Source organism: Danio aesculapii, chromosome 15 (assembly GCF_903798145.1).
Source record: "Danio aesculapii chromosome 15, fDanAes4.1, whole genome shotgun sequence".
Classification (NCBI taxonomy): Eukaryota; Metazoa; Chordata; class Actinopteri; order Cypriniformes; family Danionidae; genus Danio; species Danio aesculapii.
The window spans coordinates 9,644,865-9,671,752 of NC_079449.1; the positions used below are offsets into that span (position 1 = coordinate 9,644,865).

Genomic DNA, 26,888 nt, shown 5'->3' on the forward strand with positions numbered 1-26,888 from the left:
CGAGTCCCAGGAGTGGCTTTGTTAATGGGCCATGGAAACCTAGTAGAGTGAGAGTCGCAGCCGCTGCCAAAACAGCGAACGCCCCGTCCAAATCCACCTCGCTTTACCCAGCTGCATTCAAATCTACCGTTTGCCTTCGTTTGGGTTATTCCGTCCATCCGTCTCACAGAATCAGCTCCAAATGACCCGAGATACTGCATTTAAGAATTGATCTTTTTGTGAATCATTTCTTTGTTCTTAAAAAATAGTAACACTTTAGAATAAAGGCTCAGATGGTAGTGTTAACTGGCACAAGGCAAGGACGAAAATTAATTGAGTCATAAAAATGGAATTAGCTGTATAATGTGGAATGTGGTGAAATTTGGCACATTTTGGCTGAAGAGGTTGTGCTTTATGCCTTATCAAATTGCTGTGAATAGTAAACCGCAAAACAGTATGAGCTATTTATTTATGTAAATAAATGTGGTGTAATTTATTTACATTTTTTGTTCTCGAATTCGAGTTCCTTTGCTATAAAGTGATTCTGATGCATAGCAATAAGCAGTAAATGCACTAAATAAAATGTACTCAAATGTGCTCTGTTGAACACAAAAGAAGATATCTATCTATCTATCTATCTATCTATCTATCTATCTATCTATCTATCTATCTATCTGTCTGTCTGTCTGTCTGTCTGTCTGTCTGTCTGTCTGTCTGTCTGTCTGTCTGTCTGTCTGTCTGTCTGTCTGTCTGTCTGTCTGTCTGTCTATGTCTTATTCTATCTATCTATCTATCTATCTATCTATCTATCTATCTATCTATCTATCTATCTATCTATCTATCTATCTATCTATCTATCTATCTATCTATCTATCGTTCTGTCTATATCTGTCTGTCTGTCTGTCTGTTTGTCTGTCTGTCTATCTATCTATCGTTCTGTCTATCTGTCTGTCTATATCTATCTGTCTGTCTGTCTGTCTGTCTGTCTGTCTGTCTGTCTATCTATCTATCTATCTATCTATCTATCTATCTATCTATCTATCTATCTATCTATCGTTCTGTCTATCTGTCTGTCTATATCTGTCTGTCTGCCTGTCTGTCTATCTATCTATCGATCTATCTATCTATCGTTCTGTCTATCTGTCTGTCTATATCTGTCTGTCTGTCTGTCTGTCTGTCTGTCTGTCTGTCTGTCTGTCTGTCTGTCTGTCTGTCTGTCTGTCTGTCTGTCTATCTATCTATCTATCTATCTATCTATCTATCTATCTATCTATCTATCTATCTATCTATCTATCTATCTATCTATCTATCTATCTATCTATCTATCTATCAATCTATCTAGTTTTGAACCACTCAACACAATTGAATAAATATGTGGTTTGTGAATGCCATTGATACTAATTTAAACATGTTTTGGGCCACATAATATGTAAAAAGTGAAAATAAAATGACTATTTACTTTCTATGCCCTTGGAAACACATGAATGTGAAATTTAAATATTAATTTAGACTCATAATTCTGCTCCATGCCAGTGTTTATGTAGTAATGCAGGCCTAGTGGTGTAAAAATGACGCACTGCAGCTTTAAAAAGGTCAGACAGCATTGTCCACCTAATAAAACCTCTGTCCAGAGCAGAAGAAAACCTCCATTCATACACACGCATGCACACACACACTCACACATTTTCTCTCACTTCAACACTGAAAGAAATGTTTCTTTGTGTGCTTAATGCCATATATATTCCAGCCTCATGATATATTTACACTATGCTTGTGCTTGCCGCACATTGTGTCTTGTATGTTTCTTTTTGTTCCTCTCATACACGCATCACTACACTGATTTTGTTAAGCAAGCATATCCTGTCATTTTTGCTTCATGTCGTGTGTGTGTGTGGTTAATTTGCGCATCTCTCACATCTGTGTTTTATCATGCTTCTGTTTTTTTTGTTTCTGTTTTTCCTCTTTCAGTTGTGTCTGGTAAGTTGCAAATGTCACCCGTCACCATTTTTGCTGCACTGACAGCCACAGGAAGTTGTCAGAACCACCATCCATCCACCTTCCATCCTCCACCAATCAGCACGCTTGTCTGGGTTGTCACCGGCAATAGTGACAGCACAGCAGGCCTGGGTAAAACTAAAACGCTCTGGGCGCTCAAGGTAATGTCAAAAACTGCCTCATTTTATTTTCAATTAGATCCACAACTTGATTTTTCATTCCTGCGGACACATTACTATGGAAGTTGCGTTTCTGCCAAACAAGAGGGGGAAAATGGCATAAAAAGTCCAAATTTAAGTCAAAATGACTACAGTTTGATTAAATATAAAAATTGACGACTAAAAGTCATCAAAATTATTTAATTATGATGTTAAAAACCTAATTTTAATTCCGATTTAAGGAAAAATTATGACAGTTTCATCAAATAAAAAAATATGACTACAAGTCATAAAAATAATTGAATTGAATTGAAAATTTAAGTAATTTACGGCAAGTCAAAATTATGACAGTTTTATGAACTATAAAAATTGATGACTAAATGTCATAAGAATAATTCAATTATGATGTTAAAATTCAAAATTGAAGTCATATTTAAGCCAAAATGATGACAGTTTCATGGAATATAAAAATTGATGACTAAATGTCATAAAAATGATTAAATGATGATGTTACAAATTTAAATTTAGGTCAGATTTGAGTCAAAATAATGACCGTTTTATGTAATATGAAAATTCATGGCTATTAAAGTCACAAAAAGAATTGAATTATGATGTTAAAAGTCTTAATTATACCATACATCGGAATTATGGCATACTATTTTTACTGAGATGAACAATACTTTATTCCTGCAGGCGCATTTTTTAAAGCCATTTCTACAATACTAGAAACAAAAACCATGCATAAAAAGACAAAAATGTGACACAATGTCGAATTTATGAGAGACAAAGTCTCTAAATGATGTAAAAGTGATGTAAAACATTTAAGCTATAATTTACTAACTCAAAATGATGACTTAAAAATCATAATAATAAGATAATTCAATATTATATTCAATATTATAATAATCAATAATTATCAATATAATTAATCAATATTATTGGTGACTAACTCAAAATTATGACTAGTCAAAATGTTCATGTATCGAGAGAATCAAATGTTGAAATAACTACTTAATTATTAATGGAACTGAAGGAAATAAGTCATTTAGATTGATTTTCAAGGGTTAGTTAAATCAAAATTTAAATTTTGTCATTAATTACTCACCCTCATGTCATTCCAGACCTGCGTTCGTCTTTGATATTCAAATTAAGATATGAGGGCTTCCTCATCCTCCATAGACAACAACCCTCACGACTCATTCAAAGTCTAGTAAGATACTAAAAAAAACATCCTCGAAACAGACCATATGTCTTTAGTGGTTCAATTGGGAGATTATCAAGCTTTGATAATCCTTGTGTGCACAAATAAACATAAACGATGACTTTATTCAGTCCCTTCTCCTTAGTATCAGTATATAATGTGTGAGGGCAACTGGGCAATACATCAGTGCACATAAACGTGCGCAATATACTGACACTGAGGAGAAGAAACCATTGAATAAAGTCTTTAGTTTTGTGTGTGCATAAATGTATTCTTGTAACTGCATAATATTCCGATTGAACCACTGAAGACACATGAACTGTTTCGACCATGTTTTTTTTCACATCTCAGGACTATTGCTGGCTACAGAGGATGAGGGAGCTCTCAGATTTTATCGAAAATATCTTAATTTGTAGTTACAACTTTTGTAACCACAAAAACATGTTTTTGGGTGAACTATGACTTTAAAGAGGACCTATTATGTCCCTTTTTACAAGATTTAAACAAGTCTCTGATGTCCCTAGAGAGTGTATGTGAACTATTAGCTTAAAATACACTGCAAATAATAATGTATAACTCTTTGAAACTACCCCTTTTAGGCTTTCCTAATTGTGCCATTTTGTTGACTGTCGCTTTAAATTTAAATGAGATTGTGCTCTTTTCAAAAGAGGGCGGAGCTACAGATACCTATGTGTCAGCATAGTGGCAGATTCAAAAACAAGACTTACGTAATATGCTAATGAGTGAGTAATTGTCACTAATGGGCGGGGCTTTCCCCCTCTGATGACACGTACTAAGGGAGAATGTCAATCAAAGTGTTGTTTTTATGAAGTGTCATTATAAAAAATTTAATTTTTACAATTAGAAGCTGGCTATATTCACAGACTGTTGCCACACAACTGTGTTTAAAACCCTTATAAAAGGGATTTTTGCATAATAGGTCCTCTTTAAACTCATAATTTTGACTTTCTATGCTTATTCTTGTTCTTTTGTGGCATCAATGGGCTTCCATTCATTACGGCAGTGTGTGATGTGACAGGTTTCAGATTGCTTTAACTCTGCCGGTGTACATTGCACTCTCCGTCAGAGGGGGTCATACTTTGTGTCACATATTATCAGCATATTCGTCCTTATTATCAGCCGAAATGGCGTCGTGCTGTTACGGACGCCGAAGTGGAGTCGCGTCAGAAATCAGCGCCTCCACATCGTCATTAAGATGCATGAAAAAAGCAGCATCCCGCATAACACCGCGCCATTAAAGAGTGTCAGTGCGGGACAGATGGCCCAAATTTATCCCCCATCTCCATGTAAATTTGATTGCTTTGTGCCCTTGCCCATGCAAATGAAGCAGACGCGGCAGTCATGCAGTTTTATTTCACGTCTGCATCTGTTTTTTATGTTCCAGCATACCTGCACATGCTTCCATTAAACACCAGTGGGACTTTCTGTTTTATTTCCCGCCGTTAATGTGACGCTGACGGCTTGAGCTGTGTCTCTGTAAAGCATATTTATATACAAGACATTCTAAATGAAAGATTTACTGATATGTTAATGATGACCTTTAGCAGAAATACACATATAGAAATCTTTTTTGTATGAAACCAAAAATATTTTATATACACTGCTTAAAAAAATAAAGGGAACACTTCAACATCATAATATAACTCAAAGTGTTGACTTGAGTAATATATAACAATTTAACAATTAAATAATATTAATCAATATAATAATACTAACTATAATTATTAATAATAGTATATATATATATATATATATATATATATATATATATATATATATATATATATATATATATATATACATACATACATACATACTTACATACATACATACATACATACATACATACATACATACATACATACATACATACATACATACATACATACATACATACATACATATATATATTGTTTTTATATATATACATATACACATACAGTTAAAGTCAGAATTATTAGCCCCCCTTTGATTTTTGATTTTTTTATCTCTCTTTTAAATATTTCCCAAATGATGTTTAACAGATCAAGGAAATTTTCACAGTATGTCTGATAATATTTTTTCTTCTGGAGAAAGTCTTATTTGTTTTATTTCGGCTAGAATAAAAGCAGCTTTAAATTTTTTAAAAAACAAAATTATTAGCCCCTTTAAGCTATATTTTTTTCGATAGTTTACAGAACAAACCATCATTATACAATAACTTGCCTAATTCCCCTAACCTGCCTAGTTAACCTAATTAACCTAGTTAAGCCTTTAAATGTCACTTTAAGCTGTACAGAAGTGTCTTGAAAAATAGTAAAATATAATTTATTATCATCATGGTAAATAAATCATCAAGATAAAATAAATCAGTCATTAGAAATGAGTTATTAAAACTATTATGTTTAGAAATGTGTTGAAAAATCTCTGTTAAACAGAAATTGGGTGTTATAATAATTAAAAAAACAGGGGGGCTAATAATTCATGGGGGCTAATAATTCTGACTTCAACTGTGTGCGTGCGTGCGTGCGTATGTATGTATGTATGTATATATATATATATATATATATATATATATATATTTATTTATTTATTTATTTATTGTGGATAAAGTATTTTTTTTAATTAGGTAGAAATAAAAGCAGTTGAATTTTTTTTTACATGTATTTTAAGGTCAGTATTATTTTTCTTATTGTATTATTAATATAAAAAAATTATAATTATATATATATATATATATATATATATATATATATATATATATATATATATATATATATATATATATATATATATATATATATATAATTATTGTAATTTATAATATATTTAAAATTATTTATAGTGTATTATGCTATGTTTTATATTGATTATCTACAGAACAAACCAATGTTGTCCAATAACTTCAAAAAGATAACTTCAAAAAAACTTTAAAATGAGTCTAATTAAACTAATTAAGCCAGTTAAGCCTTTAAATTGTACTTTAAGCTATGTAAAATATTAGATACTGTCAAAAATAAAAAGAAAATGCATCAAATTAAATTATGATATGAAAAAAATGTCTTGAAAAAATGTTATGCGTCAAACGACACTTGGGCAAATAATTTTACCCTCAACTGGATATTAAGAGAAGAGTGTGACTACAATTTGTTACAGTAATGCACTTACTTTGGAAGTTTAAAACAATTTGTAAACTTAAAATAAGTAAATGTATTAAAGTAAGGAATAAAGAAACGTGTACTTTTATTCAGCACCCAATAATCAAGTTTAGAGCATCAATACAGACATATTTCTGTAAAGAATTTTTGTTTCTTCTCATGTATATAAATAGTGTCCCACCAGTGACAATACACAGCCATATCACACTGCTACTCATGTGAAATTGCGTTTATACAACAGTTTGATGGCATAATCGTGTATAGAAAAGAAAATCAAGCACAATTTAGAGATGAGACGAGAGTCTAAAAATCTTTTTGTATAAGGAACTACTTTCTTACACCATTCATTCACATCTGCAGCTGATGTCAGAACAGCAGAAACTGTTGCTACTTCACACGTCACTTTAGAGCTAGTGTTTGAATGATTCTCTAGTGTAACGTCTAAAGTGATGACAAAACAGGTGATTTTGCGGACAGTTTAACATTACAAGGCTGATCTGCATGAAATGCCATCAGTCTACAGAGATTTCTCATGATTTCTCTGTTGACAATCAGGATATCACAATAATTAGCCCAGAAAAATCTGAAGCAACGCAAACACTACCACATTACTGTAGTATGAATACAGCACTACAACATACAAAAGAGAGATCGACTTAGAATGTCACCTACCTGTTTTATAATGATTTGATAAGCTGTAGTTAGAATTCAGGCAATAGTTTTTCTCCTCTAAGGGCTTATTATGCAGTCTCTGTCACCATCTTGTCGATGGACATTGTCAACCATCTTTGCTCTGCTCAGTATGACAGGCTAATGGATGCCGACACGCTGTATCTCGAAATGATAAATATTTAAAATAGGCACTGTCCTTATAAATGAACTGCATAGTATCAATCTACACAACTACATTCTCGCCTAAAAAAAACCTCAAGGGTACATTGTTGTCCAGCAGCTGCAATATTTGTCAAACTGTAGACCTCTGCTAGCCACTGGTGTGGGTGGAGTAATACATAAGCGTATAGGGGCTGTACGAGTGCTGGTATTACTTTATATCTCACGGCTATCAACCAATCAGATTTGAGATCTAGACAGAACTGTTGCATAAATAAATATTTATTTATTTTTAATATAAAATAAAACTGCACATCTGCTTTTAATATTGTCACCTGCTTCTTTATAGACTTCCACTGTAAGTGCATTAATGTTTGTTAGCGTGTGTGTGTGTTTGTTTTTACACACATGAGCATCTTTTGCTAACAGATTCGTTTGATATCACTACAGTTCCTCCAGTGTTTGTGGTCCGGCCCAGGAATCAGGTGGCCGGTATGGGCCGCACCGTCACCTTTCAGTGTGAAGCCACAGGAAGTCCTCAACCTGCAATATTCTGGCAGAAAGAAGGCAGTCAGGTGAGAATATCTGCATATATTTGTGTGTTTCTTTTCCTAGATGCATCTCCCGAGCACACTTTTACAGTAACACATAAAATGCATGGCACTCTTCTCCATTAAAGTCAGCCAGATTTATGAGGCTGGTAGATTTATAAGGCCATCTGCACATTTACACACGTCTAATGGGCTCAGTAACTGTCCACACCTCCAACACACCTTCAGTCATATTGCTTTGATCAATATCACTCATCACACACTCAGACATTCAGACGCACGCTGCCAACAGTTCATGTAAACGTGCAAGTCTTGACATGAACTTTATTTCGCTTGCACTAAATATTTGTGGTGACATTGGTGTGATTTTGACCATTTTTGTTTTATTTCTGTTCTCCAGAACCTCCTGTTCTCGTCTCAGCCTCCTCCTCCGTCCAGCAGATTCTCTGTGTCTCAGACTGGAGATCTGACCATCACGGCGGTCGAGCGTTCAGATGGAGGATATTACAGCTGTCAGGCTCTCAACATCGCCGGCAGTGTGATCACCAAAGCCCTGCTGGAGGTTACAGACGGTGAGATGGATATTCTCAACTTGCTGTAGATCAGTTGAATTTAAAGGCACCAGTGTGCATAGTGGTTCTGCTTTTATTTTATTTTATTTTATTTTATTTTATTTTATTTTATTTTATTTTATTTTATTTTATTTTATTTTATTTTATTTTATTTTATTTTATTTTATTTTATTTTATATAATTTAATTTTATTTGACTTTATTTTGTTTTATTTTATTTTATTTAAAAATAATTTTATATGTATTTTATTTTATTTATTTTAAATTGATTTATTTTGGTTTTGTTGTATTTTATTTTATAATTGGTTTTCAAGTTAAGTTTTAATCTGTAAATCTGTAAGAGTCCAGCAGTGGAGTTTGGTGAAGGTGACACCCAGGTCTGGTCTCTTCATCATGGCCAAGTTAAGTAATTAAGTTTTCATTTAAATGTATTTAATTAGTCGGCACCAATAGCCTAATGGTTAGTTCTTCGACACATGGCACCGAGGTGCTCACAGCGACTCAAGTTTGATTCCCGGCTTGAGGTCCTTTGCCGGTGCTTCCCCTCTCTCTGCTCCCCATACTTTTCTGTCTGTAAATCTCCACTGTCCTATCAAAAAGTAAAGGTGAAATTCTCTTAAACAATTATTATTAAAAAAAAATATTTAATACAATTTAAATAATTTTTTTATATATTTATATTTATTTTATTTATTTATTTCCTTTTTTTTATTTTTTTTATTTTGTTTACATTTTTTATATTTATTTTTGTTTTATTTTATTGTTTTTTATTTATTTATTTTATTTTATATAATGTTTTATATTATTACCTTTTTACATTTATTTTTATAGTTTACTTGTTTATTTAATTGATTTACTTTATTTTTGTTTTGTTTTATTTTATTTATTTTTTATTTACATTTATTTTATTACACTTGAATTCATTTTAGTTAAATATGTTTTATTTTATTTATTTTTGTGTTGTTATTTGCTTTTATAGTTTGTTTTCTTTTAAATGTAATTAAATTGAAATGGTGTATTTATATTTTTATTTATTTTATTTTTATTTTTGTTTTGTTTTATTTTGTTTTTTAATTAATATGTATAATTGTTTTTATTTTTATTTTTATTTTTTTGATTAATTTTATAGTTTTTTCTTTATTATTTTATTTTGATTTATATAATAATTTTTCATATTATTAAAGGTTTTTACGTCTATTTTTTATATTAGATTTTTTTAATTGACAATTATTTTATTTTACATTTTAATTAATTTAATTTCAATGTATTTTATTTTATTTTAAATTGATTTATTTTTGTTTTGTTATTTTCTTTTATAATTTGTTTTTATTTACATTCATTTAAATTAAATGTTTTTTTATTTCTTGCATTTTATTTTTGTTTTGTTTAAATTTTATTTTATTTTATTTTATTTTATTTTATTTTATTTTATTTTATTTTATTTTATTTTATTTTATTTTATTTTATTTTATTTTATTTTATTTTATTTTATTTTATTTTATTTTATTTTGCAGTTTTAAGTTCTTAGAAAAAAATCCTATGATGTTAAAAGCTAAGTCATATAAATTTTAAAATTATATAATGTTTCATAACTTTATTAATTTGTATAATGTCCGATTTTGAGACGGGACGAAGACAATTGTTAATCTCTCACAACACAAGTTTTTGTCATAATTATTGGTTTATATCTGCCAATTATGACTATTTTTCTTGTAATTCTAACTTATTATTTTTACAATTACAAGTATGTAGAGTATATCATTATTATTTCTTAATAACTAGCAAGTAGGTTTGGTAAACATCCTTTAGTTCATTCAAGATTGTGTAATAAAAAGTAACAATTAGCTTTTATTTTATTTTATATTATTTTATTTTGTTTTATGAAGTGATGGAACTGGCCTTGATACATACATTATACAAATCAAAATATCTGTGCCATAAAGTTGTGTTGATATTATCCAAAGCAAGCAACAACATTTAAAAATAAGAAATGTGCGACTTGCATACGGTGACCGTTCACTCTCATCCACCATAATCTCATCAGGGCCTGTCACTCTCTCTCTCTCTAAAAAGAAAACAAGACAAAGAGAAGAGCGTGAGTGAGGTAAAGAAAGAATAATAACAGTTATTTTAGCCTCAATCTGCTCTCTGGCCTTGCTCTTCCAGCAGGCTCAGATGGTAATTACAGGTCAGCTCCATGATGATTCAGTAATTACAACAGCGGCGACGCGAGGACACAAACGTGCATGTCATCTGATCCATAATTCACGTCTCTGGATCTCTCTGAAGCTCCTCTTGCGACGTTTGAAAATGCGCTGTAGTGGCGTTTATGCAAATGACAGGCGTATAAATTGTGGTAATGCTTTCTAGCAGCGACGAACACAATCGGATGGATGTAAACATCAGTGTTTGCTACAAGAGGACGCGGCGGGGGATGATTTTAATAGATGGTGGGTATTCGGTGTGTTTCTGCTGCCGGTATTAATTGGCCGTCTCCACTTTGGCTTGATTCTGCTACTGCTGTTGACTGATTGGAAAATTGCTTCCAGTTGAAAAAATTGGATTCCATCTCTATTTCTCTCTCTCTCTCTCTCGTTCTTAAAACATGTACTCAGCGCGTTTGTTGCCAGACATTCCTGTCTCACATATGTGCTTTTTCCCTTGGTTAAATTTATTTTTATTTGCGTTCTCTGCACCTCTGACCGTACATGTAGTCAATTCTGTGGGACTTGTAGAATGTGGAATGATGTATTTTGGATTTTGGTTTGGAGTGCTGTGCTGTTTCATTATAGTTATTATAATGTTATTAATCTGCCTTGGACAGAGTCGGTCTTCGTGAGACCAGCATGACTGTGTCTCGCTTTTCTTGTTTGTGGAATCCAGTCTTTCATTTGATTTTAGCTTAATGAATTTCAGTGGTTTGATAGAAAACTGAATTTTTTCTAACTATTTGGTCATAAAAAACATTTTTAATTATTATATTATGAAGAAATTATAAGGTTTTCATTATTTTTTAAATAAAGACAGGTAAATAAAAGGTAATAAATATATATATAATATAATAATATAATATGTATTTGTTTATTTATTTTGTAATGTAATTTTATTTACTTTTATTTGCTTTAGAATAATGGTTTTTACACACTAGCTCCAAACGTTTCATAAGCATATTTTGTAATCATTTTCCAAAGTACTTTGTCAAGCACAGATACTATTAATACATGCCATTACATACTGTCACCGGCCACTTTATTACTTTAGTACTTTATACTTACTAGTACCAGGTTGGACCCCTTTTGCCTTAAGAACTGCCTTAATCCTTCATGGCATAGATTCAACAAGGTACTGGAAATATTAAAAATATAATAATAAAAGATTTTGCTCCATATTGACATGATAGCATCACGCAGTTGCTGTAGATTTGTCAGCTGCACATCCATGATGCTAATCTCCCATCACATCCCAAAGTTGCTCTATTGGATGGAGATCTGGTGTCTGTGGAGGCCAATTAAGTACATTTTCTCTTTTTCGGACCATTCTCTGTAAACCCTAGAGATGGTTGTGCGTGAAAATCCCAGTAGATCAGGAGTTTCTGAAATACTCAGATCAGCTTGTCTGGCACCAACAACCATGCCACATTCAAAGTCACTTAAATCACTTTTCTTGCCCATTCTGATGCTTGGTTTGAATTGGTGCTGTTCGTCTTGATCATGTCAACATGCCTAAATGCATTGAGTTGCTGCCATGTGATTGGCTGATTTGAATTTTGCGTCAAGCATTTGGACAGGTGGGCTGGTGAGTGTAATATTACTAGTATTAAGCCTAATAATGATTTAACTGTTTTCAATTCAATTCAATTCACCTTTATTTGTATAGCGCTTATACAATGTAGATTGTGTCAAAGCAGCTTCACATAAAAGGTCACAGTAAATAGGAACAGTGTAGTTAAGTTTGTAGTGTTTAAGTTCAGTTCAGTTTAGCTCAGTTCAGTGTGGTTTAATAATCACTACTGAGAGTCCAAATATTGAAGAGCAAATCCAACGATGCGCAGCTCTACAGATCCTGAACCATGCAAGCCAGTGGCGACAGCGGAGAGGGAAAAAAAACTTCACTAAAGGCGGAAGTGAAGAAAAAAAACCTTGAGAGAAACCAGGCTCAGTTGGGCACGACCATTTTAATTTCTCCGCTGGCCAAACGTCTTGTGCAGAGCTGCAGTCTCAGTGGCGGAGGCTGGAAGCTGGCCTCAGCGAAGACTCGTCTGTCTCTGGAGCGTCACAGGAATCAGTCTCATGTTCTCCACTCTTCCATGACCATCGCAGTAGTTGTTCAGGATTCGGCCAGGTCCAGGATATGGAAACCTTGGGATCATCTCGTCGTTGGTCTTGGATCGAATCAGTGACTCTGCATAGTCTGAGGGCCTCGGGAAGAGTATCCCCAGGTGGAAATGGAGAATAAAGAAAATAATTAGCGTAGCTGATGTTTACAGTGTATATCAGCAAGATGCATAACCTGTGTGGAAGCCCCCTAAGTGGTGCACTAAGTGTATGCTTTACTGAACAGATAGGTCTTTAATCTAGTTTTGAATTGGGAGAGTGTGTCTGAGCCTCGGACGTTATCAGGAAGGCTATTCCAGAGTTTAGGAGCTATAAATGAGAAGGCTCGACCTCCTTTACTCGACTTTGCTATTCTAGGTACTACCAGAAGTCCTGAGTTTTGAGATCTTAAAGAGCGAGTTGGATTGTAGCGAGACAGAAGATTGGTTAGATAAGCAGGAGCTAGATTATTTAGAGCTTTATATGTAAGAAGCAATATTTTAAATTCAATACGAAACTTAACAGGCAGCCAGTGTAAGGAGGATAAAATTGGGGTGATGTGATCAAATTTTCTAGACCTGGTTAGAACTCTGGCAGCTGCATTTTGTACTAATTGAAGTTTGTTAATAGAGGATGCTGGGCAGCCAGCAAACAGAGCATTACAGTAGTCCAGCCTAGAAGTCATAAAAGCATGGACTAGCTTTTCTGCATCTGAGATGGATAGCATACTTCGTAACTTAGCTATATTTCTCAGATGAAAGAAAGCAGTTTTTGTGACATGGGAAATATGATTTTTAAAAGTTAAATTGCTGTCTAATATGACACCCAGATCTTTTATAGTAGAACTAACGCTAACTTTGTATCCCTCTAATTGTAGATCGAGTTGTGAGATCTGCTGTGTACAGGATTTAGGCCCAATAAGTAATAATTCTGTTTTGTCTGAGTTTAAGAGAAGATAATTGTTGGTCATCCAGTCTTTAACATCTTTAATACACACAGTTAGCTTGGACAGATTAGACGTCTCGTCAGGTTTAGTTGAAATATATAATTGAGTATCATCTGCATAGCAGTGAAAGCTGATCCCATGTCTTCTAATAATGTCTCCCAGGGGTAGCATGTATATTGTAAACAGTAAAGGGCCTAAAACTGATCCTTGAGGCACCCCGTATTTTACTGGGCTGATTTGTGAAGGCTGTCCATTTATATTTACAAACTGGTAACTGTGAAAAACTGAAAAGAGAAAATCGATCCATTTTTTTTTTTTTTATGATGGACACAAGCTTTGGAGACGGTGAGTAAATTTAATTGACAACATCAAGTCGAATTTATTTGTAATGTGCAAATATTGCGGACTCGGTGTGCAATGAACTTGAAAGCCTTTTATTTCATTATGTCGATGTACTTCCTCCTGAAATGGAATATTAAGTAGGGGGCGGTGTCATCAGAGAAAGTCTGCCACTCCAAATGCGCCAGCAAATGGTCAGACTTTAATGGAAGATTACCAAAACGTATTATTTTTCAGCATATTACCTTGTACAGATTAATTGTCCACCTAAAGAATAGCAAAGTGCGCTAGCAAAATTAACATTGTGAATTTTGATTTCACACAGACTTTAAACTATAGCGTAATAGTATTGTGTGTCTTTCTCAGTGATTTCAGACAGGCCTCCACCAATCGTCCGGCAGGGTCCAACCAACCAGACGGTGGCAGTGGATGGGACGGTGGTTCTGGGCTGCCAAGCCACCGGGACACCGATTCCCACTATCCTGTGGAGGAAAGACGGAGTCCTGGTGTCCACACATGATTCCCGACTTAAGCAGCTGGACACTGGAGCCCTGCAGATCCGCTACGCAAAGGTACAGAGACTCTGATGGGTCACAGATATTCATCATGCAGATTTCTGAACTCAAACAGGGGACGTGAGTGTAGTTATTGGAATCTGTGTGCGTCCTCGCTGACCCCTCACCATGCATTAAAGGCATTGTTCACCCAAAAATATTTTATTATTAAATATTATTATAAATATATATAAATAAATATAAATACTAAATAAATATAATATAATAAATATTTAATCTTTATTTATTCAACTTTTATTTGTTTCAAACCAGTTTAAGTTTTTTTTTTTATTCTGTTGAACACAATAGAAAACCTGTAACCATTGACTTCCATAGTATTTGTTTTTTCTACCATGGAAGTCAATGGTTACGGGTTTTCAGCTTTCTTCAAAATATCTTCTTTTGTGTACAACAGAAAATAGAAACTCTGGAACCACTTGACGGTGAGTAAATAGTGAGTAAATTTTCATGTTTTAGGGGAACTATTTCTTTAAGGTGAGACGTTATGGTAAAGTTTGTTTCATGCACCTGTTAAAGCTGAGAATCCAGTCATTATTTTGATTTTAGTTTACAGCATTTTAGTGGTGTAATGAAAAACTCCAAAATTCTTACTATTTTGTAGAGGTGTGAACCTACACTGGTCTCACGGTTCAGTTCGATTATGATTATTATGCCATCAATTCAGTTCAATTCGATATCACGGTGCATCACGGTGCATTGGCATTGCTTTCCATACACAATTTGTTATTTTACTTCACAGCACAAGAACATCTATATAAAATCTATATATTTTAGAGCCTGCGTATGTGGTTTTTATTAGGGATGCTTAAAATAACCGGTTAACCATTAACCGAAAGGGTGCGTTTGTAACCGAAACGAAATATAATTTTATATTTTTTTGAAGTTTGGGGGCATAATGGATCGATGACAGCGAACACACTTTTCTCGTTGAGAGGGGCATCTGTAGAAATGGTTTACTAATGGAGTGTTTTATGCGCTGCTTATGCGCCCTGCGCGCCTCACGTTTTGCCGTTACACCCTGTGTTCTCGAGCGGAAAAAGTTACGACAGTCACGTCTTTTTCATTCTTCAATCAAATGAAAGCAGAGCAGGGTTTCTGTTGTGGTGACAGCAGGGTTTGTGTTATCAAGGCGACTACGGCTTGTGTTCGTTGTTTCAAGTTATCCAGAGCTGTATTACTTTACACATCTTGAATATCACAATGTTATTAAAAATTACAGTTATAACATCGACAGCAACACGACTCACGCACAATACAGGTCAGCTGATTCAGTCGTTTATAATGACAAACAGAAGAGCACCGCGCTTCTTGTTTTCTTGTCAACATAAAAGGCAGTCGCATATTTGGAACAGAAAGGCGTGCTCTTTGTGATCGGCCCCTAAATGTGCAACAAATATTTGTAAACTCCCAGGACAGCAGCACGTGTAAACACATGTGTCTACAGATGTATTTTGCCAAAGAAGCAAAATGAAAGAAGAATATTTCTGGTTAGTTTGACATAGATGAGTTGACACAAACCAGCGCTGATGCTGATGGCCTCTGTGCTGCATTGAGCCGCGTCATAAACTTAACTAACAGGCTATTGATGATTTAGTGTACAACCAACAAACCAAGCTTTTCTCCATTTGGAAAATTACAGTTATTAATAGTTCTTATATAATATCAGTTTTTAAAATGACCTACATAATCTATGAATTAAACAAACTGAGGCTTTCATTTTACAGCTTATCAAATATGTATGCAAATTAATGCAATATCATATGTAAACAACAAATTGTAATACAAAAAGTCAACATATGATATATATCATGTTCATTGTCATTTTCTTTCATCACACGCAGCGTGCACACATGAACCGCGAGCGAGACGGAGGAAATAAGTCATAATCATAAGACATAATCTTTAATCTAATGACTTTTATTAAAAATGTTGACAGAGGTTTTGTGAAATAATAATAATAACAGCGGAGCATTAATTAAAGGCATATTTCCTGTGGAGTGATCGATTTGAGGTAGCCTAATATTTTTATTTGACGGAAGAAAAAACATGATTGGACAAACAACAGACCCTCAGCCTCCTCCACTGTACCAGCTCCATCTTCTGGTCCAAATGTCCTAAAAAGAAAGAGTTTGCAGGACTTTGCTTATAACCCAGAAAAAAAGAAAAAAGAAGTGATAATGGCCTTGATTTCACTTCTGATCTTCAGTTTAGCTGTTCAGTTCTTTAGCACTTTGAGCACTTGTTATTGTTTACATAACTATCTCCTGCAAGAATTCTTGTATTAGAATGTATTTTTTTTTAGATGTATTTGTAATACAATCTTGTCCTTTAATTCAAGCAGTCAGATATATGTACTGTATCTTTAATTTTACGTGCTCAAAGAAAACACTCTGTATCAAACAAAACTCAAATACATGCACAGAACAACATGAGCATTTAAAGCAAATAATCAAACGTAAATATTATCCCGCTTGCTTTTTAAGCGTTGTCGAGCGCGCTCAACTGAAACTGCGATTGGCTCTAACGCGCTGGCGCTGTTCACCAATAAGTGACACTGATAAATGAATGTGGCGATCACAGCTGATCATAATAGACACAGTGGAGAAAACTCGCTCTGCAGAGACGCTCGTGTCTTGATCCACAAGTATCGCTATAACAGCCGAGAGGAGAGAAAACGTCACGCTAGCAGGTCAAACAGGCCACAGTGAGAGAGAGAGAAAGAGAAATGAAGTTTACTTTCACTTTTTCCATAGCTGTGAAATAGGGGCTTCTGTTGTAACTTCAGTGTCAGTGAATGGCTGCCCAGCAAACACACATAGTGGATTGTGCAGAGTTTCTGCGTTTTAATTACTTGCGCTCGCCGCCTCCTATTCTACCGCCTCACAGCGCAGGTGAGATAAATGACGTCAGTACGTAATAACCGGTTAGGATCTATTACTGAACCGATACCAAATTGTCTGCGACCGAAGAAACTGTGCATCGAAGAAACAGTTTATTTTGACGCCCCTACTATTTGGTCTTGAAAACATTTATATATATTATTTCAATTATAATGAATTATGTTTTTTTTAAATAGACAAGTAAATAAATAATCCTAAAGAAGCGTCAATATATATTTTTACGTTTTTTAATGTATTTGTTTTGCAATGTTTCTTTGTTTTTTGTTTTTTTTTTTTAAGTAATTTTGTTTTGTTTTTTGCTTTAGATTAAATGTCTTTACACACTGATTTAGTCATTTTCCTTATATATATATTTTTAAAGATATTTTTTAATTATTTTATTAATGTTTATAAAGTTTTATATATTGCCAAACAAATTATCCAAACAAAATGCTTGAACAGTAACAGGACGTGAGTGCAGTTCACAATCTTTCAATTTGTGTCTGGTAAATTAGAGTTATAATACATATTTCAATGGTGGTTTTCTCAAATTGAGTTTTTCTTCTCCAGCACTGAACTGTAAATCTCTACTTCAGCAAGACTTGCTATTCTCATCTGTATTCTGAATGTTTTACTGAGGGATGAGATTATATTTTTTTCTACAAGAAGTTGTTCTGTTCGATTTCCAAGAATCCACTATTTCCTTCATATCCAGTGTTCAGATTTTTGGGCTAGAAATATTTTACATTTATTTAAATGTGTCCTTATATTCGTATTCAAATATAATATTTTTGAAAAATTTACTACAAAAAATGCTTGCAATATTTAATATAATCCATCAGCTAGGAAAGAAGGTTGAATATTAATATAAATTATTGTTATATATTAGAAATATTAGTATTTTACATGTACTTATTTACTCTATTCACCTGCATTGTCTTGCCTTAAAGTTCTCCCGGATTTGAGCTTGTGTTCATTTGCTGCACCAAACCAACTTGTTCTCGTAAAGCACTGTTTCCCTTGTTCGGTTTTCCTTAGTAACAGATTTTTATGGAATTTTCCATTCCAAACACGCCACACTGAACAACTATTTACAGGGAATGGCGAGCGGTTGTGTCTCAGACCCAGCGCCTCGCTTGCGTTTTATTAATATTTTATTCATGGAGGTTTCTGAATGCGGCGGTGTGGTTTATTGGATGCGGTTAGCTCGCTGAGCTCAACTTGGCAGGTCTTTTTTTTAAGCTGTTAACTCTTTTATTCTGTATATCTGAAACCGCACTGCAGGTTTCACTGACAGAATCAAAAATCAAAGAACGTTCCTCTATAAAAATATTGCATTGCACACACCTTTCTGTAACATTGCTGCAGATTAATCACATATTAAGATACAGGTTTGCTGGAAATTAATTGGTTGCAACTCATATTTTCACAGAATAATTACAATTTTTATTAGAGAATTTGTGTGAAATCATTTTTTAATTAGCTTTATGAAAGTTTATTAATAAGACCATTGAGAAAAAATATTTACATATATATAAATAAATAAATAAATAAATATAAAAATGTAGTTTTTTTTAGCTGATTTGTGTAAAAAAAATTATTAGCTTTATTAAAGTTTATTAATGAGACTATTGAGAAAAAAATATTTAAATAAAAAAAATGTTGTTGTTTTTTAGCTGATTTGTGTGTAATCATTTGTTCATTAGCTTTATTTACATTTTATTGAAACTGTTGAAAAAATATATAAAAACGTATTAAAAAGTAGATTTGTGTGAAATAATTTTTTATTCAAAAACTATTGCAAAAAATATTTAAACATAAAATATAAATAAATTTGAATATAAAATGTAACTTTCATTAGCTAATTTGTGAAATAATTTTTATTAGCTTTATTAAAGTTTATTAATGAGGTTATTTAAAGTGTATACAATATAAATAAGTATAAATATAAAAATGTTACTTTTATTAGCTAATTTGTGTGAAATAAGTTTTAATTAGATTTAATAAAGTTTATTTATGAGACTATAAAAAATTTAATATAAAATATAATTAAATAAATATAAGAATCTTACTTTTATATTATCTAATTTGTGAAATAATTTTATTAGCTTTATTGAAGTTTATTAATGAGATTATTAAAAATGTAAACAATATAAATATGAATAAATATAAATATAAAAAGGTTTTTATTAGCGGATTTGTGTGGAATAATTTTTATTAGCCTTAATGAAGTTTATTAATGAGACTATTAAAAAAATATTTAAATATAAAATATAAATATAAAAATTTTACTTTTATTAGCGGATTTGTATGAAATAATTTTTATTAGCTTTATTAGCTGTATACAAAACAACAAAATCAGAATTTAATCAAAATCAAAATGTTTTTTTTAACCCTATATTGGCTATTTTTCATGTAACAGTTGCTTCTCAACTAAGTCTAGATTGTTTTAAGCATGTTAAGATCTCTATATTAGCAAGTTGGACAAACTTCTTTTTTTTTTTTTTTGTATTTTGAATTATCGAATAATACATCTTGCTGTTTATTTCCAAATTAAAAAATACATTCGAATCTCAAAATACTTTCTGAAATACATTCAGAGGAGTAAAAAATAAAAGAAGTTCAATTGAACTAACTAGAACAACACCAGAATTCTACCACTATTCCGTTACCTGCTTGATATATTGAATATATCCTGTAAAACAAAACAAATGTTATTCGCCATGTTATTTATGTTGTCCACCGCATGAAGTGGCATTTACACTATCTACATTGTATAAAGCACCATAGAAACACAGGTGTCTTGATCTGTGTGCTGTGACACATTGCCCTGGTCACCACTGTTGTATCTGCTGGTGATTTGTTGCACTTTGAACATTGCTCAACAATGTCCTTTATCAAACTCAAATAAATTAGAGGCTTTTCCCATTCTAACACCAAACACTCTACTAACTGAAGGTGGTACATACTGTTGACCTTATTTTTCATGTACAAGCTGGCGTAGCCATTGTAATCTTTTTGGCTCGAGACTTCTACTTTCATTCATTCATTGATTTTTAGACGTTAAAACGGCTCCTTAGGCTGCTTGATGTTGCAAACTGATATTTTCTTATTACATTATTCTACTTTTTATGTGTAATTATAAACACACTTGTTTGAAGAACAAGTAATTTGCCGTTTCTAGCCATTGCTCCCATAGGAAAACTGAATCAGAAGATCAAAAACGAGCACACTTCCATATTGCAGAAAAAGGTCAATATACTACACTGGTACATAAGCTACACTATATTAAAATTAAAATATTAATATTCTGTAGTTAACTGTGAAAGATACAACACAGGCTCATTGGAAATACATGCTTCAGCCTACATTTTTGTAAATAATTTGGCAATATGTCACCAGTAACTTCGTTTTTATATGAATAATATTTACATATTATTGACAAATAAAGGATTATTGGGCTGCAGTTATTTCAACAGCACCAACAAAATACCACAAAACACCTTAATGATGTCCATAATTTCTTGTGGTGTATGTTTTGGTAACCTATTTATGTCTATATGGACAACTTTTCTGGTGTGGTCAGTTTGCTTAGCAGCTCACCTTGTATGGTGTCGAAATTGTGATGCAGAGCGCTTGGGGTGAAGCGCTGTTTAACAAAAAATATTTGGTCAGTGGTTCGCTAGGTGATCTGTACGACAAGCCCCGCCTTTTCACAGAAGTGTACAAGAAGGATGTGTATCTGAAACGTACAACAAAACGTACACTAAGAAAAGTATTTCAGATTTAGAAAAATGTACACAACTCCCTCTAGTGGATTCACAAAAAAATAGGCTGAGGCTTGGTTTTCCAATACAAAAACATAGACTATTTTCCTAGATAGCACTGTTTGGCTGCGGTGTAAATAAACAAGAACAGTCACAGGGAAGTGTTGATGCAGAATCGCTGTATTTTGGTTTGTAACTATTTAAATATGATAATGATCACAAAACTATTCTAGTATCTTGTGCTTGCATGCTCATTTGAAGGTGTTCTCTTTTGTCTGTGTTTGTGTGTGTGTATGTGTGTGTGTCAGACTGACTCTCCTTTCATCCCCAACATCATCTCACTCACAGACTGTTAGTGTTCAGGGCGCCGTCAGTCAACCTGCAGGTTCTGATGTGTGAACACACACTCCCGCTGTCAGCCTCCCAGAGCTCACACACACACACACACACACACACACACACACTCCAAACCAGGGGAAAAGAGACACACACAACTGGGGGGAGGACACTCACACACACAAAAACACCCTGGTTTCCCCTGCATGGGGGTCAAAGGTCCCCGCCGTGTTCGCTGTCACTATCCGATTTTAATTAACATGGATGTCTCACTCGCCTCTTTTAAAGAATAGAGGGGAGATAAAGCGAAATGGAGAGATGCATCTCTATCTGTTGCGCTTCAGGCGGGCCACAGTAATGAACATGTCATTAAGTGAACACACGCACACCAGCAGCTCAAGAAAGGCTGCCTATTTCTGGCGACTTTTCACGCCGCCCGTGCAGACTGACTGACAGATCCACTGACGTACTCTTAACTGAGTCCTTTTTTTCAGAATGATATTAGCATATTCCAGCACTACATCCTGCAAATGTTAGTGTTTTCATTATTTGATAAGTAAGCGCTGTCTAGGAACATGCACGTGAATCTTCTCATATGTCTGCCAGTCTTTTGTTTAACATGTATTTTTGTTTGTTCCCTTTTTTTATAAACTGTTAGTCATGCAGAAATTTAACACATTAATTTTTATATTTAACATGTGCACAAATATCTGATAACCATCCAAAAAATTTGATTTATTGTTATAATATATAGTATATTTATTTATTTTAGCTTTGTTGCGGATGCGGAAACATTTGCCGAATATTTCAGGAAAGGGTAACACTTTACTTTGAAGGGTGTGTTCATAAGATCGACATTATAGAAGCTATATTACGTTTCATTTAATGATAATGTTTATTTGTTTATCAGTCGGTTTGGGTTTCACGAGTGACGCATTATGTTTTGGTCATGTGGGCATACCTGGCACCTGCTAAAGCAAATAAAGCGCGTACACACTCACACAGGTGTTAGGAAGAGAGTGGGGTAGTCATATTTTTTGTTGATCGCCACGGCACACGCAACAACTCTATATCACTACACGCCACTTTACAACGCAATAATCAGACTTAACGCAATACGCAACAGGTATTCAACTCACAGATTGCTGCTTGTTATATGTCATGTTTCAAGTTTATATTAAGTTTTGCTACTAAAGCCGCCTTTCCACTGCACATGACATTTGGATACGACTGACGTAATACGCCCCCTTGTGGCAGTCGCAGTCGCGAGTTTTCAGTTTTGTCATGCACCATGGGAGAGAAGCTGATCACGGTGTCTGAAATAAAGGAGTGCAAAAGCAAGAGACTTAATTCTCTGTGCGTTCACCATGGTTGAATGAATGAATACTAGAAATTCATAGACCGCTAAAAATTTAAGAGGGAATGTGAGGACATCATAAAAAAAATCTTTTTTTATTACTCATTTATGAATAGAAATGTTTCTTTTTAATATAGACTTTTTTCTGATTAAAAAAAAATTACGAAAACTCCTATTCCTACTCCTAAAAACTCATGGAACGCAAAAAATTTTGGAGGGAATGTGGAGACAACATTAAAAAATGTATATTTTTTTATTACTCATTTATGACTAAATAAAAATGTTTTATTTTTTTAATATAGATTTTTTTCTGATTAAAAAAATAGCAAAAAATCAACAACTCCTGTTTCTCATCTCACGTGCACTGACCTGCTCGGACAACACTGAAATTACAGCACATCCGGTCGGCTGCTCTCATTTGGTCTAGTCACAGGAGTTCAAATATTTGAACGGATCCGCAGCTCAAATCAGATCCTAATTTTCTTCATACGGAGATGATCGGAACTCCATGCATGGACTACTCTCTATTGGAAATAAATGACTTTTGGTTTGTCGCTTGTTGTTTGTCGTGTGTAATGGAAAGGAGGCTTAACATCTTGGGCGGAGCGTGTCTGTCTCAGATATTCAGCGTGTCACAAGTCAAAGGACCCTCACTGCTTCTTTAGCGATTTAAGGTGAAATCAGGAAGTCGCAATAGACATGACAGCTTTACAATCATTACATGACATTACATGAATATGTAAATGAGCATTAGATGTCATCAATTTAATATCAAAGGTGACATGACAAAGTTGACTTAGACATTACCAAGACAATATGACTTGTCCATTTCTCTCTCTCTCACTGTGGCCCATTTGACCGGCTGCGTGACTTTTCCTCTTCTCTCAGCTGTTACAGTGATACTTCTGGATACAGACACTAGCGCGCAAGTTTTCTCCACCGCGTCTATCATGAAGCTGTGATCGCCGCTGCAGTGTTGCCAGATGTAGCTGACTGATTCCAGCCCAAAAACTATCCAAAACTCGCCAAAATGCCTATCCAAAACCGCCCAATCTGGCAACACTGCGCAGCTGCCGTTTATCAGTGTCACTCATCTGTGAACAGCGCCTGTGAAGTAAAATCTAAAATTATGTATGGAAAGCATCGTCAATGCACCAAGATACCGAATTGAACCGAATCGATGGCATGATAATCGTAACCGACCAGTGTAGGTTCAGACCTCTAATAAACACACTTGTTTGTAGAGTAGTTTGTCATTTATTGTTCCTAGCCATTGGAATACTGAATCAGAAAAACGAGCACACTTCCATATTGCAGAATAAGGTCAATATACTACACTGGTTCATAAGCTACACTATATTAAATTTAAAATATTAACATGACAGCTTTATAATCATTACATGAATATGTAAATGAGCATTAGATGTCACAAAGTGTCATTTGCTTACTTATGTCATTTTAATATCAAAGGTGACATGACAACTTTGACTTGGACATTACCAAGACAATATGACTTGTCATAAATCTGTCATAAACATGATTGTCTTTATGCTATTATAATTGTGTCATAAATATATTTTTGGATAATTTTTTAAGTGAAACAAATTGAAATTCTTATTAGAAGTGTTAATACTCAATATTAGTACTAGTTTTAGTATAGTTAATACTAGTGTCAATCATTTTATAACGTCATTATTAGTATTTAATGGGATTTAAATTTGTACCACTGTAGTTCAAATAAATTAAGGTTGCTGTTATAAAATTTAGGGCGGCACAGTGGCTTAGTGGTTAGCACTGTCACATTACAGCAAGAAGGTCGCTGGTTTGAGTCCCGGCTGTAGCAGTTGGCATTTCTGTGTGGAGTTTGCATGTTTTCCACAGTCCAAAGACATGAGGTATAGGTGAATTGGATGAACTAAACTGGCCTAAATATTATGTGTGTGTGTGTGTGTGTGTGTGTGTGTGTGTGTGTGTGTGTGTGTGTGTGTGTGTGTGTGTGTGTGTGTGTGTGTGTGTGTGTGTGTGTGTATGAGAGAGTGTATGGGTGTTTCCCAGTACTGGTTTGCAAGGGCATTCGTTGCGTAAAACATATGCTGGAATAGTTTGTGGTTCATTCCACTGTGGTGACCCCCTGATAAATAAGGGACTAAGCTGAAGGAAAATGAATGAATGTTATAAAATTCATTAAACAATAATAATGGCCTCATGACAGTCATATGTTTGCGTATATGTATATTCCGTATAAATACAGAGATTTTTTGTACAAAACTCAGAAATATCAAAGTCTCGTCCTTCTCATGATTAACATAAATCATGATTAACATGTATGCATATGTTTTTTCCTTTCAGCTGGGCGACACTGGCATGTACACCTGCACAGCTTCAACCCCGAGTGGAGAGGCGTCCTGGAAGGCCTACCTGGAGGTTCAAGGTACAGACTGCAAGATAACACACAATAGACTGAGATGCTGAAAAACACACCACAGGAAATTAGCTCTGAAATTGAGTTTGAAATTAAACCCTCGTCCAGCTGTAATTGGTTTTCATTGTGTCTTGATGCAAATTCGAGCCACTGCGCTGCATGCATTAACGAATGGATGGATGAACGGATGAATTGTTTTAAAGGGACAGTTCACCCTAAAATGAAAACTCTCCTTCATGTGGTTTAAACATTCATGCGATTTATGCGCATTGTCATTCTGTTGTTCCATCATTCTATCTATTGCCTTTCTATTTATCTGTTGTCTAGTTATTATTTGTTCTGGCATTCTGTTAATGTATTTATTGTTCTGCTTCTCTATTTATCTGCTGATCTATCTATCTGTCTGTCTGTCTGTCTGTCTGTCTGTATGTCGTCTTATTCTATCCATCCATCCATCCGTCCATCCATCCATCTGTCCATCCATCCGTCTATCTATCCGTCTGTCTGTATGTCTGTCTGTCTGTCTGTTGTCTTATTCTATCCATCCATCCATCTTACCATCCAAATGTGTCTGTCTGACTGTCTGCTTATCCATCTGTCCGTCCGTCTGTCTATTGTCTTATTCTATCCATACATCCATCCATCCAAATGTGTCTGTCTGACTGTCTGCTCATCCATCCATCCATCCATCCATCCATCCATCCATCCATCCATCCATCCATCCATCCATCCATCCATCCATCCATCCATCCATCCATCCATCCATCCATCCATCCATCCATCCATCTATCTATCTATCTATCCTGCAATTCTATTTATGTCGTTCTGAAGAAAGGTATGAAAGGTAAAGAAAAAGGTATTTTGAAGAATGCTGGTGGCAAGCACCCATTGACTTCCATAGAAGGAAAATAATTACTATGGAAGTCAGTGGGTGTAACCCATCAGCATTTTTCAAAATATCTTATTTTGTGTTCAACAGAAGAAAGAAACTTAAGTAGGTTTGGAACAAATTACTAAATGGTGGTAGAATTTTCATTTGTGGGTGAACTATCCCTTTAAGGATGTTTAATACAACAGATATCACCTGTCCTTGAAAGCAGCAAACCCCCATGAAGCTGTGGTTTACAGTGATTTTACACTGTACTCCACTCCGCCTAACATCGCCCCCTTAGCTGTTATAAATTCACTGTAAACACAGCTTCTTGGGGATTATTTCTTAATTTGGCATTTCTACTAAAATGTCCATTGTCTTTGTCTTCAGAGTTTGGTGCTCCGGTTCAACCGGGCCGTCCCACAGATCCCAACCTCATCCCCAGTGCCCCGTCTAAACCAGACGTCACAGATGTCAGCCGCACCTCCGTCTCTCTGTCTTGGAAGCCCAACCTGAACACTGGAGCCACGCCCACCTCCTACGTCATCGAGGCCTTCAGGTGACATCATCACTTCTGACTGCATAGTGATCAGTCATTGGTCAAACAGGCGGGCTTTGCAAACGTTTGTAAACACAGTT

General features: G+C 34.3%; 1 protein-coding gene across 5 annotated transcripts in view; it reads left to right on the forward strand.

The window, feature by feature from the left end:
- robo1 (roundabout, axon guidance receptor, homolog 1 (Drosophila)) overlaps positions 1–26,888 on the forward strand; it is a 514,376-nt gene that overhangs the window by 409,333 nt on the left and 78,155 nt on the right. For all 5 annotated transcript variants that reach the window (XM_056473875.1, XM_056473876.1, XM_056473879.1 and 2 more), the window contains 5 exons: positions 7,773–7,897; positions 8,274–8,445; positions 14,409–14,614; positions 25,306–25,387; positions 26,640–26,808. In XM_056473875.1, the coding sequence (XP_056329850.1) occupies positions 7,773–7,897; positions 8,274–8,445; positions 14,409–14,614; positions 25,306–25,387; positions 26,640–26,808 (754 nt within the window). The remainder of the gene's footprint in view (positions 1–7,772; positions 7,898–8,273; positions 8,446–14,408; positions 14,615–25,305; positions 25,388–26,639; positions 26,809–26,888) is intronic.